This window comes from Petaurus breviceps, unplaced genomic scaffold, assembly GCF_028583685.1.
Source record: "Petaurus breviceps papuanus isolate PSGF00001 unplaced genomic scaffold, PetGlider_PUasm1.0 90865, whole genome shotgun sequence".
Taxonomy (NCBI): domain Eukaryota; kingdom Metazoa; phylum Chordata; class Mammalia; order Diprotodontia; family Petauridae; genus Petaurus; species Petaurus breviceps.
In genome coordinates this window covers 15,171,651-15,184,840 of record NW_027187367.1, presented here as the reverse complement: position 1 = coordinate 15,184,840, position 13,190 = coordinate 15,171,651, and the positions used below count along the sequence as shown (strand labels likewise).

The window sequence follows — 13,190 nt, the reverse complement described above, 5'->3', positions numbered from 1 at the left end:
TCATGAGGATGCTCAATTTAAATTACTGAAGGATGATAATTTTGCTGCCCTTATATAAGCACAACTCATTTATTTTAATGCAAATAATCTATAAAATTGAATCTATAGAAGATATTAACTGATATGACCTCCTCTTCCTGGATTGATTTGCTTGTATATGTGTAGTTATGCATTATTTATCTCCCCAGTCTTACTCAGGCATACCCTATCAATCTAGTCATTTACTGTCATCCTTGTAGATCACATTTATTTTCACTTCTAGGTCTTTGTTTCTAGGTCTCACCAACCTCCAATGACTTAAATCTTAACCAGCTTTCGGGGCATAGCCTTAATAAGTAAGACCTCCCTCCCATGAAGTCTTCTCTACTTCAGCCTATAACAGGGTTGGGGAACCTGCTGCCTTGAGGCCATAATGTGGCCTTCTAGGTTCTTGGATGCAGCCTTCTGAGTAAATCCAAGGTTTACAGAATAAATCCTTTTATTAAAGGGATTTGTTCTGTGAAGTTTGAATTCAGTCAAAGGGCTACACTTGAGGACCTAGAGGGCCACAGTTTCCCCATCCCTGGTCTATACCAATCTGTCCTTTCTCTGAATTTCTAGTCTATTTAAAGTTAACTGTTCTTTATTTCACTTATTAATTTTGTCTTCTCAGTTAAGCTTACTACCTTTTTTGTACTTTACTGTGTCTAGCTTGTTGCATATAGAGCAGGCACTCAACCAACACTTGGTTGGTTTGATTTGTTGGTCTATCTCATCTCCCTGTTCAGAATGTAAGTCCTCTTACAGTGGAATCACATGCCCTCTTTGACCCTGCTACATAAGTGTTCTTCAAATGCAATTGTGATAAAATTGCAAGACTAGATTTTCAAAGCACCAAGTAAACACTGTTCAAGTAATAAAGACCAAAAAGACTGCAGCACCCATTCTAGAAATGTAAATGGCAGATCTGTGATCATGGCACTCTGTAGACACAGGGTCACAGAGAATAAAGCCTGAATGAAATAATTTTATTAGCTATGGCCTTCTCCTTTGAAGGTAAGTCAGTGTAGCCTAAAGAAAGAAGCATCAGGGATATCCTGGCTCTGCTGGTCTTATTTTGATGATTTTACTAAATACAGCTGAGGAATTTTAGTCTGGCAATTCTCCTCTTTATTATTCTGTATGTAAGCAAGTATGCCTTCCCTGGGGTCCATCGACTTCAATAGGTTTGGTCCCAAGAAGGCATATGCTATCTCTGGAAAATTATAAATATATATTGATATTTTATGAACCTTTTTAATGGCTTTGTTTTTCAAATATCTCTTAAATAAACAGAGGTCATGCTGTCCTTCATATGCTAGGAGAGAGAGACAGAGAGAGAGGAAAAAGAGAGACAGAGACAGAAAGGAAGGAGAGAGACAGAAACAGAGACAGAGAGAGAGAAACAGAGAGAGAGAGGGCTCACTATGAGGTCTATGTTTGGTTGTAGCTAGTGTGAAGGAACTCTGAAGGTGAGAACATTTGTTATTTGAAAGACTACTTTTCTTGGCTATGCCAGGGATGTATTAACATCTCATTTGGATATCCCAAAACTGTCACACATCATCAGGAATGGCATACAGAGCACAGTAGAGTTAACTACTTTGGAGTATACAACTATATTTATAACAGCAAGTGATTGTTGAAATAACATGTCTGTTGTAGAATACTAAGGTCTTATATACTATGGTCCCCAATTACTTTGATCTTGGCTGGATCGAATATCTTATTGGTCTGAATATTCCCTTCACTAATAGAGACTTTAACTCCTGTATGCTTTCTTACCCAAGGTGATTTTTAGTCATATCTTCCCATAAACCATCTGTAGAGGATCTGCACATTGTAGTTGGGGGCCTTCCTTTTGCAACTAGAGAGGTGGTTTATTTAATTAGATTATCAGTACACAACCACAGTTACTAATAGAAGAGAGATTCCCTTTGGTAGTGTAGAAAGTAGATGAGCTTTGACCCTGTAGATACAGACCATGGGAGAGCTCCTATCCAGGTACTGTTGTTTATACAGCCCCAGTTAACAATAACAGGCAAGAAAAATGCAAGCCAGCTGAAACAGGAAAACTACCTATGAAATAGATAATTAAATCTCTAATAAGTTATTAGAGTATCACAATGAGGAAAGCAAAGAGCTTTGTTTTGATACATCTTTGTACATGAAATATCAATGAGCATGAATAACTATCTAATCCTGAATAGAATGTTGGTTGATACTGAAAGTACACATTTAAATGTTTCCTGTGAGGAAATGAATATAAAAGTTGTAATGAGGCAGTTGATGAATTTACAGAATGTAAAAAGACATACATAAGCACTGATGGGAAAACAGTGAAATATAAGTAACTGTCTTTGGCATCAAAACAGTTGAATTTGCATAGTACTTAGTACCTTATAAATCTAGATTATAAAATATGAATAAAGTATACATTTTTATGGCTCCTGTCTCCAAGGTACATAAGCACTTCGGAAAGAGTTTACTTATTTTAAAGTATTTATTTGGTTTGAATCTTCTGTTGCACCAAAAATCATGTGTTCCTAAATAAGGGCAAGAGTACTAATTAATAAAATGTATACCTAAATATATATAAATATAAAAATAAAATGTATACCTAAATAAAGGCAAAACATCTGTCTTCCTTCTTTTCTTCTTCCTTCCTTCTCCCTGCCCCCCAAGGAAAACCAGACACAGGTATGCAGAGAACATAAAATTCTTCACTATGGTCTTAAAAAACACTAGAAACTCTTAGCATGTTTGGAAACTGAGGGCTGATCAGTAGGCTTGCCTGCTCAAATACATTTACCAAAACCCTAAACCTATTTCTACCTCACCAATCATTTCTATGTCTTCTTTGCTGGCCTCTCTTCATCACCTGACCTTTAACTATAAGTATTCCCCAAGCCTCTCTTGTTACCCCTCTGATTTTCTTCCCATGTACATTATTTCAAGAATTGGTCCACTCTCATGGATTTGACTGCCTTCTCAATGACTTTTAAATCTTATGTATCCAGTCAAATCTCCCACTTCTTCTCAAGTCCTTTATTTCCAAATGCCTAGACATCAGAAAGGAGATGTCATGACTTGCAAGTGAATTAGATTTAAGTGAGGGACAGTTATGTCACCAGCCTCACTCTCTCCTCCAATGGAAAGATATAGACCAGGACAACTGAAAGACCTTAGTTTAAAAAGGCCAAGGATGCAGTGGGAGACCTTGGCCTTTTTAAACTAAGGTCTTTTGCAGGTCTCAGTTTGTCTGAGGCAATGCCCATTCAGTTATTAAGGCTAGGTAAAAATAAGGCAAAGGGTGGCCTCTTACCTAGTCAAAAAATAAACAAGCAAATGAATGAATGAATGAATGAACGAACAAACAAACAAACAAACAAATAAATAAATAAAGTCAATCTGATTGGGGAAGACTCTCAGATTTCTGTCCAAAATAGAAACAACTGCTATTTACATTCACTCTGAGTCATTAGAATCCAAACAACGATCAAGTGAGGCTTGGGCTAAGAAGTTACTGTTGGCCAATCAAGGAGAAACAGCGTGATTTGGATTTAAGGCATGGTCTATAAAAAGAAATCTAGCCCACAAACCCCAAGATATTTCACTAGGTTTTAGCAATCAAAATTCATATTCCTTTGGGCAGAGGATCCACAGGTAAGTGTCCCATCAGTACCTCAAACTTAACATGCAAAACTGAAATGATCAATTCTGCACTTCCCCAACACAACAACCACCACCACCAAAAAAACCCTGGTTTCTTGGCCCAATTTATTTATTCCCAAATGGACTAGGATTCCTGGGAATATTTTTTTCTTCTATGTCCTAAGGCTTACCATCCAATCACCCTATGCATATGCTATGATGTTCAGTGGCAACAGTAGCCAAGCTTGTGGAAAGACGCCTTTTGCCAGAGCAGGTGTGTGTGGCAGAGAGAACCTCTCTTCTCCTTCTTGAGTTAGTTAGGAAGTGAATGAATACTTCTTCTCAAATGTTTACTAATTGTCTGATTGACCTACTATCTTATAACCAAGTCCTAGTGAACATTTCTTCTCCCTTTCCTATTCACTCCCACAGTCACTCCTAGCCTACCTCCTCATTATCTCACACTCAGATTACTGTCACTGACTCCTAGAAGGTCTCCTTGATTTCAGGTTTTTTCTTTCTTCCAATGAATTTTTATATCAAACACCAGATAAATTTGACTAAAACCATATTATAGTCATGTAACTCTCCTCAAAAGCTTGTAATAGTCTCCTATTGTTTCAGTTGCCTACTTCTTTACTGGGCTTTTAAGACTATAATCTGACTCCATTCTATAATATAATCTTATTTCCCTCTACAATATTTCCCCAATCTTCTCCAGGCAACTTCCTTAATGTCACCTATGATTCACCATAATTCATGTCTCCACACCTTACTTATGCTATTCTTCAATCCTGGTATATTTTCCTTTCTTCATGCATTCATGTTCTATATCCATGAGGTTTAAATGAGATAATGGGTGTAAAGCACTTTGCAAACCATGCTAAATAAATTTTAGTTGTTGTTATTATTGCATAATAAGATCTCCAGTCTGGTAATGAGTTCATTTCCTGAGCCTTTTACTGCACTTCTTCTGAGCTTAAGCACTGTTTATAAAGGAGTATATATTATGTAGAGTATATAGAATACAGGAGTATACTGGTAAATGTTCCAGAAAAAAATACATATATATGTATATGTACTTTTAGGTTAAATCTGCATTATTACCACTTTCTTAAGTCTAGGCAATCAACAAAAAATATATCAAGCCCTGATATGCAGCAATTCAATTTCTGAGGTGCAAATACTCACAATGAAACAATGGTCTCTCATAAGTTGGTTAGAGCTGTCTCCAGCACAATCCTGCCTGTATCTTTCAGGACCAACTCAAGTCCACTTCTTTTAGGAAGCCTTCCTATACTACTCTAATCTTTCTCGGAGCTCTTATTGTGTTCACAGTCTGCAAAAGCCAGACTCCATGGGTGACAGGCTGCCCCTTTCCCAGTGTACAATTGTACCTAAGAAAACAATCCTTGGTGCAATGAGTAAAATAGACACATCCTGTAGAATCATGGAATCATAAATTTAGAGCTAGATCGCTTTTAATTCCTTCATTTCACAGATATGGAAACTGAGACGCAAGAAAGGTTAAGCAGTTCACCTAAAGTCACCTAGGTAGTGAGTCAAACCTAGGTCCAGTATCTTTTCTGCCATATCATGATATTCCCTTCTCCCCCATCTCAGACACCAGAATTCCAAATTATTACCCTGGTAAAGAGAGAAAATGAAAAACATGGGCAGCAAGCCTGGATTTATCAATGTATACTGTAAATTCAGAAAGGCTAAAGAACTTACGTAATATCAGCATTAGGATGGAGACCAAAAACTTCAGGATTGTCCATTGAAGGGAGTAACTGTATATATTCAAAGTATTGTTCCAAAGTTTTGCATACTGGAATTTTATAACCCGTATAAAAACAAAATGTTGGTTCAAACATCCTTTCACTGAACCAAACCTATGTAAAACAAAATTTTAAAATATAAATAATAAGCATCTAAGTATAAAGGTAAGGAGAAATCACATCCTTTTTGCATTGGTTTTGTTTAATATTATTCTTACTACTCAGAGAATAAGTAATGACAAATGAATATCAATTAAATAGGTTCATAAATGTAGGTCAAAACATAAACACAACTAGGCTTTAGCCTCTATTTCATATTAATAATAGCATTTGAAGTACTTTTCACACAATGACTCTTTAAAGAAGTATTATCTTTACTCTTTAAAGTAGTATTATCTTAATTTTACAGATGAGGAAGCTGAAACCCAGATATGTGAAATGACTTGCCCAGTCACATTACAAATAATTAGCAGAACTACTGCTCACGTCCAAGACTTCTGCCTTCAATCCCTGTATACTCTTCACTATACTAGGCTGTTCTGATGTTTTTCCCACAAAATACTTCAAGGAACAAATGTTTTGCCAGGAGGGAAGGGGGTAGCATTTAAAAATTTCATGAGTGAATTTTTAGTTCATGAGTGAAAGATTATTAAGTATAGTTATGAGTAGTAGAGCAGAAACTTGAACCCAGGACTTATGGCTCTAAGTTCCTTGTTCTCTCTTTTATTCCCCTTTTTGAGCAGCTGGCAAATCTATCTATGTACCTTATTTTACTTTTTCATTGAAAATTGATATATTTTGTTTTGCTACAATAGGTTCCTCCCCACCAAACACCTAAATACTTCCACTCTCCAATATGAAGTACATTCCCTGAAAAGTTGGATTACTAGATGGTACTAACATTGACCAATTTATTTGACTAAACTTGTTGCTTTTCAACATTGATTGTATTCACATTGTTACAATGGTTATATATCTATATCTGTCTATATGCATATGTATGGATGGATTATATGTCTGTATATATACAAGTTGTCCCCAAAATCTTAGTACAATTTTATGCTTTAATGGCTTAAAATTGCATAAAAACTTTTGGGACATCCTGTATACATCTGTATATCTACAAGTAGGTGTGTATGTATGTATTCTTTTGGCTCTGCTTTTTTCATTCTGCATCACTTCAGGGTACCTTTGACTTACACAGAGAAAGCATCTAATAGATGCCTTTTGATTAACTGGATTCATACAATTTTTCCCATGTTTCTCTAAATTCTTAACATCTGCATTCTTTTCACAATACAATGATATCCCATTATGTTAATATACCACTCTTTTGTCAGTTATTTCCTATTCAATGGGCATAGATTTTGTTTCTAGCTTTTTGCTAATATGAATAATGTTGCCACAACCCACCTTTTTATACCATGCTGCCTCTAGAGAAAGTCCTGAGAGCAGTACAGATCCATCTCAATCTACAATCCCTATAGTACTGTATAATAATAAGTTAGTTTTATATTGATTATTCTGAAACATAAGATCCTCAATTAAAACAATAAAATTATATTCATTATCATTACTAAGAAATAATCATGGATTATCAACTATTTATAAGATACTATGTTAAGCATAAAGAGGTATACAAGATATGGTCCTTACCTCTGAAGGCTTAAAACCTAGTTGGGCAGAGAGTATATATACATTAGTGCAATAGTGATGAAATTTGAAGATCTTCCTTGCCCCTTGTATTGGCAAGACAACAGGTACTTAGCACCTTGTTTCAAGCTCATGATTGTGTCAAGTATTAAGATCCAAAACTTGTGAATCCCACAGTGGGATGAACTTGTTGATGTAATAGGAAGGGGCAGAACAGGGAGGAGCTAATACCACATATAAGGAAAAGCCCAAGCTGAGAGAGGACAGAATTTCTAGGAGCAAGCATCATTGAGGCTGAGGAGCAGAGGCCCAGGCTGGAAAGAGAAGAACTGAGAAGAGAACTGAAAACCGAGAAGTGAACTTAGAATTGAGAAGAACTGAGAAATGAGAAGAGAGGAGAACTGGGAGGAGGCATCGCTGTGGTACCGGTACTTTGTCTGTCTGTTTTGATGTTATTTGTCAGATTTGACTGCTAATAGAGGACATTTCTGTTGTTTCAGAAGCCCTGGGACCTTGCTGCTGGTTCAGAAATCCTGAAAGAGGATTTTCTTGTTGTACATTTACAGAAATCCTAAAAGAGGGTCTTGCTGACGTTTTCAGAGGTACTGGGACTATACTGATGATTTGTGTTGATTCCTCAGACCTTGTTGTTGGGTCTATGTTGATTTCACAGGCAGAAAGTGAATTGATGAGGATTCCAGCAATGTGCATGGATGTTATTGTGGCTTTGTCAAAGTTTGTCTTCCCAGGAACAGAAAGTGTGAAGGACTTGAGGTGGACTAGACACTGTAAGCTTCAATATGGAACCATGGAAGCTGACAGCCAGCCTCAAGTCAAGATGAAAAGACCTCTCCTTGGGTATTTAATGCAAACTGAGAAGATAATGATTCACTGTGGCCTAGGGGGTGGAGAACTCTGACCTTTACATTTAGATCATTGAGTTAAGGACTTCTCCAATTAAGAAGAAAGAGGACTTTCTGATTGAAGAGATTAAGACAATGTGACCCTGGGGTGGATAACTTTGACCTTTGTACTTTGTGTTCATTAAGGAGGCCTTCCCTCCTTAAGGATGATTAAGGAATTACTAAATGATTGAGTTACTAAATGAATGTTATCTTTTGCTTAAAACTATGTGACCACTTTGGCGAAAACTATATGGCCACTTTAGTGATAAGTTGCTAAGTTATAATATTGTGAATGCTGTACTTTGAGTTCTATAAATGTTTTGTCTTAGTTTGTTACTGAATAAATAGAGAGTTCACAATACTGTGTAATCAGAACCTTGAAGTTGTTCACAGCAGCAGTCCTCTGGAAAGCTGCTTGTGCTTGGCTTTACAATAAGAAGATTATAAAAATAAGAGATAGTAAAATTCTACATGTCAAATGAGAGATACCAGCAATAACTTCAATAGGATCTTGGAAGTAGAGATGGTCATTGAATCTGGAGTGATTTAAAAGGCTTTTGTGGGAGAGGCTGGATGTGAGGTGAATCTCAAACTTAGAAGGGTAGCTCTTAGATAAGTGAAGAGGATGAAAAAAACCTTATAAGCAGTTTAACAGCATAAGTAAAGGTATGGGAGGTCAGGCCTGGTATGAAGGAGGAGCAATGAGTACATTAATTTGACTACAGAAGGTTTCATGAAGAGTAGTAATGGAAAGTAAATGCTGAGGTGGTATACAGGGGTCAGACTATAGCACCTCTTCCATGTGTCCTTTCCTGCTGGCACTTCCTCTTCTAAGTTACTTTGTATTTATTTTGTATGTATTCATGGAAGCATGTTGTCTCCCCTGATAAAATATAAGCTCCTTGAGGATAGGGGCTATTTAATTTTTGTTTTTGTATCCCCAGCATCAAGCACATCACAGGTACTTAACAAATGTCTGCTAATTGAATGAATATTAACTTTAGGAATTTTGGAATTCTGTAGGTAATATAGAGCCACTAAAGGAGTTTATGATGCTTAATACTATAAATTAGGAAGATTAATTTGGCACTAGCATGTAAGATGGATTAGGAGGCAGTGAAGCCAAGAGAAGACTGAAGACTACAAGTATTGTACACATCTCTATATAAAAAGATAAAAGCTTCACATCTCTACATAAAAAGATAAAAGCTTATACTTGGGTAGAACAAGTGGGAATGAAAAATATGACAGATACAAGAGATATTACTATACAGTGATATACCAAAGGATTATCATACTTCTCTGAAAGAGGACTTAGAATCAAACTCCCTTGTTTTACACTTCAGGCACCAGAGGATTTGAGTGGTAAAGTAACTTGTCTAAAACCATACTACTGGCTAATTGCAAAAACTGGCCTGGAAGCTAGACTTCTGGATCCCATGTTGCTACTCTTTCAGCTACTATACACTATCTCTTAACAAAGTAAGGAAATAGATTTCATACTAAGCTTACTTTCTTTAAATTTTTTTTCTTTGTCTCTTGTTTTTTACAACACAATTATTGATAGACTTCCAGGAACCAAGATGGTGGAATAAGTAGTAAATCACTGTAACTCTCCCATATTCACCTCTAAACAACCATAAAATAGGCCCCCAAACAAATCCTGAAACAGCAGAATCGGCAAAAAAGATGGGCTGAAACAATCTTTTAGCTCAACAAACTTAAAAGATCAGCAGGAAAGGTCTGTCTAATTTGGGTAAAATGGGAGCACAGTCCAGGACAAGAAGCATCCCTGTAAGCCAGAAGCAAGCCCCACCTCAGCAAACCAGTGGTAGAGCCTGAGCCTCAGTGCAATGAGTGGGCAAACGTCAACACCAGGACCTTTCATGTGCCTCAGTATGACTAGGGGAATGGACAGACTCCAACTCTGAGAACTGCCACATGCTTCAGTATAGACCCAGGCAAAGAAGCAATTTCCAGTGGTCAGACTCCATGTGCTTCAGTGTAGCCCCAGGCAAACAAGTAGAACCCAACCCTGTGGGTGCCTAAGCAGTCAGGCAGCTACTAGTGCCAGGCCTCCTGCCACATGCTTCAGCATAACCCTGGGTAAACAGGCAACCTTCAGTGGCCACATGACCATGTGCTTCAGTGCAGCCCCAGGGAACACAGAAATACCCACTGACCTCAGCACATGCTAGACACCACCACTAGGACCCCCACACTCCCCTCTCAGAGTGGCATCAGACACAAGGGTCCCAAGTGGGTCTCAGGGCAATATCAGTGCAGCACCAGAAAAATAGCCAGTGCCTACAGCCCCTAGCACAAGAAGGCTGAGATAGTGCCCTTCCATCCTGAGAGCAGAGTTCAAATTTAAAACAGAGGGAAAAGGCCAAAAAAGATGAGCAAACAACAATAAAAGAATCTGACATAGAAAGTTATTATAATGACAGGGAAGAATAAGATACAAATTCAGAAAAGGCCAATAATGTCAAAATACTTATGGGCAAAACCCCAAAGAAAAATGAGAAATGATCTCAAACCCAGAAAGAACTCTTGGAAAAGTTCAAAAAAGAGCTTAAAATCACAGAAGAGAAGTAGAAGAAAAATTGGGAAAAGAAATAAAAGTAATGTAAGAGAATTATAAAAAAAAAGAGTCAACAGCTTGGAAATAGAAAACAACTGCTTAAAAATGAAATTGTCCAAATGGAAAAGAAAGTACAAAAGCAAATTGAGGCAAATAACTCCTTAAAAGTTAGAATTGGGCAGGTGGAAGCGAATGTCACTATGAGACATTAAGAATCAATCAAACAAATTCAAAAGAATGAAAAAATGGAAAATACCTCATGGGAAAAACAACTTACCTGGAAAATAGATCCAAGAGAGACAGCATTTGAATCACTGGATTACCTGAAGGCCTAAGTCAAAAGGAAGACCTAGACAGCATCCTTCAAGAAATTATCAAGGAAAATTGCCCTCATGTCCTGGAACCAGAGGGCATAATAGGCATTGAAAGAATCCACTCACCACCTCAGGAAAGAGACCCAAAAATAAAAACTCCAAGGAACATTATATCCAAACATTAGAAATATCAGGTCAAGGAAAAATATTGTAAGTGGCCAGAAAGAAACAATTCAAATATTGGGGAGTCACAATCAGGATTACACAGGACTTGGTAGCTGCAACATTAAAAGATCTGTGGTTATGGAAAAATGATTATTCAATGAAATAGAAGAATTTTAAGCTTTCATAAGGAGGAGACTGGAATTAAACCAAAAATCTGATCTTCAATATCAAGACCCAAGAGAAGCATAAACAGATAAAAAGGGAAAAGAAAACATAAGGAAATCAATCAATAAAACTAAACTGTATACATTCCTACATGGGAAGGTGATACTTATAATTCTTAGAAAGTGTATCATTACTAGTAGAACTAAAAGGAATATAAATAGACAGAGGGTATGAATATAAGGTGAATTTGAGGGAATGACATAAGGGATGAGAAAAAGAAGTACATTGGGTATAGAAGGAAGGGAGAGGTAGAATGGGGTAAATTATTTCACATTAAGAGGTTTGAAAGACCTATTACAGTGGAGGGGAATATGGGACAGTGAGCTATAGGCATCACTGTAATCTTACCCTCATGCTCAAAGGGAGAATAATACACACAATCAGTTGAATATAGAAATCTTACCCAACAGGGAAGTATGAAAGGAAGGGATTAAGTAAAGGGTGGGTTGGGAACTGACAGAAGGGAGGTTAGATCAGGGGAGGTTGTAGACAGAAGTCAGGCACCGGTGAGGAGGGAAAGGATGAAAGGAAATAGAGGACAAACAGGAGGAAGAATAAGACAGAGGAAAATACACAGATAGTAATCATAACTGTGAATGTAAACAGGGTGAACTCTCCCATAAAATGGAAATGGATAGCAGAGTGGATCAAAAACCAGAACCCTTCAATATGTTGTTTATAAGAAATACACTTGAAGCAGACACACACACACACACACACACACACACACACACACACACACACAGAGTAAAGGTAAGGGGCTGGACCAGAATCGATTAAGCTTCAGCTGAAGTAAAAAAAGTAGGGGTAGCAATCCTAATCTCAAAGTAAAAGCAAAAATAGACTTAATTAAAAGAGAAGGAAGGAAACTATATCTTCTTCATACATCTTGCTCAAACCTATCAGATTGGTTAATATGACAAAAAAAAAAGAAAATGTTGGAAACGACTGGGAAACTTGGGGCAGTAATGCATTCTTGGTAGAGTTGGGAACTGATCCAACTACTCTGGAGAACATTTTGTAACTATGCCCAAAGGGCAACCAAAATGTGCATATCTATTGATCCAGCAATATCATTACTAGGTCTGTATCCCAAAGAGATCTTACAACACAATTATTTCCTGGTATTGCTCCTCTTTCCTTCTCTCTCTTCCCCTGTACTGAATTCTCTCTTAAAACAGAAAAGTTAAGCAAAACCAAGTCATAAGTCAACCTAGTATGATAGCATGTGCAACTTTCTACTCTTGTAGATGTTCATCTCTTTAACAAATGGCGAGAAATGGGCCAAGACTGGTCATTGCAATGAGTCTGAGTTCAGTTACTTTTAACACTATTTTTGTTTACATTATCATAGTAATTCTAAACTGTCTAGAAGGTTTCTCAAAAAGGAAAAGTTGAAATAAAAATACCTTCCTGGAAAAACTTCAATTGTACAAAACATGATACCCCTGGAGAATATTCTGATTAATCAAGATTTGACTGCATTTCAGGGGGCAGAGTCAAGATGGTGGAGTAAAGGCATGGACTTGCCTGAGCTCTCTTCTAAAACCTTCCAAATAATAAAAAAAAAATAACTCTAAACAAATTCTAGTGCAGCAGAACCCATAAAAAGAGTGAAACAAATTTCCAGCCCAAGACAACTTACAAGGTCATCAAGAAAAGATCTGTTGCACCAGGTTGAGAGTAGTGCAGTCTAACACAGGCTGCACCAGTGCAGACTGGGTCCAAGTGAGCCCAGAGCAGACCTTGGAGTGACTGAATTGCTGGCAACTGTAGTGGTTTCAAGAAATTATCAGGGAAAACTGCCCTGATATTCTAGAATCAGAAGATAAAATAGAAATTGAAAGAATTCACTGATCACTTCCTGAGATTCAAAAATGAAAACTCCCAG

The 13,190-nt window shown here is 37.2% G+C and overlaps 1 protein-coding gene across 1 annotated transcript in view; it reads right to left on the bottom strand.

The window, feature by feature from the left end:
- The window catches only part of DNAH8 (dynein axonemal heavy chain 8), a 406,776-nt gene that overhangs the window by 49,093 nt on the left and 344,493 nt on the right, over positions 1–13,190 (bottom strand). Inside the window, exon 88 of the mRNA XM_069073664.1 lies at positions 5,407–5,567. Within this exon, the coding sequence (XP_068929765.1) occupies positions 5,407–5,567 (161 nt within the window). The remainder of the gene's footprint in view (positions 1–5,406; positions 5,568–13,190) is intronic.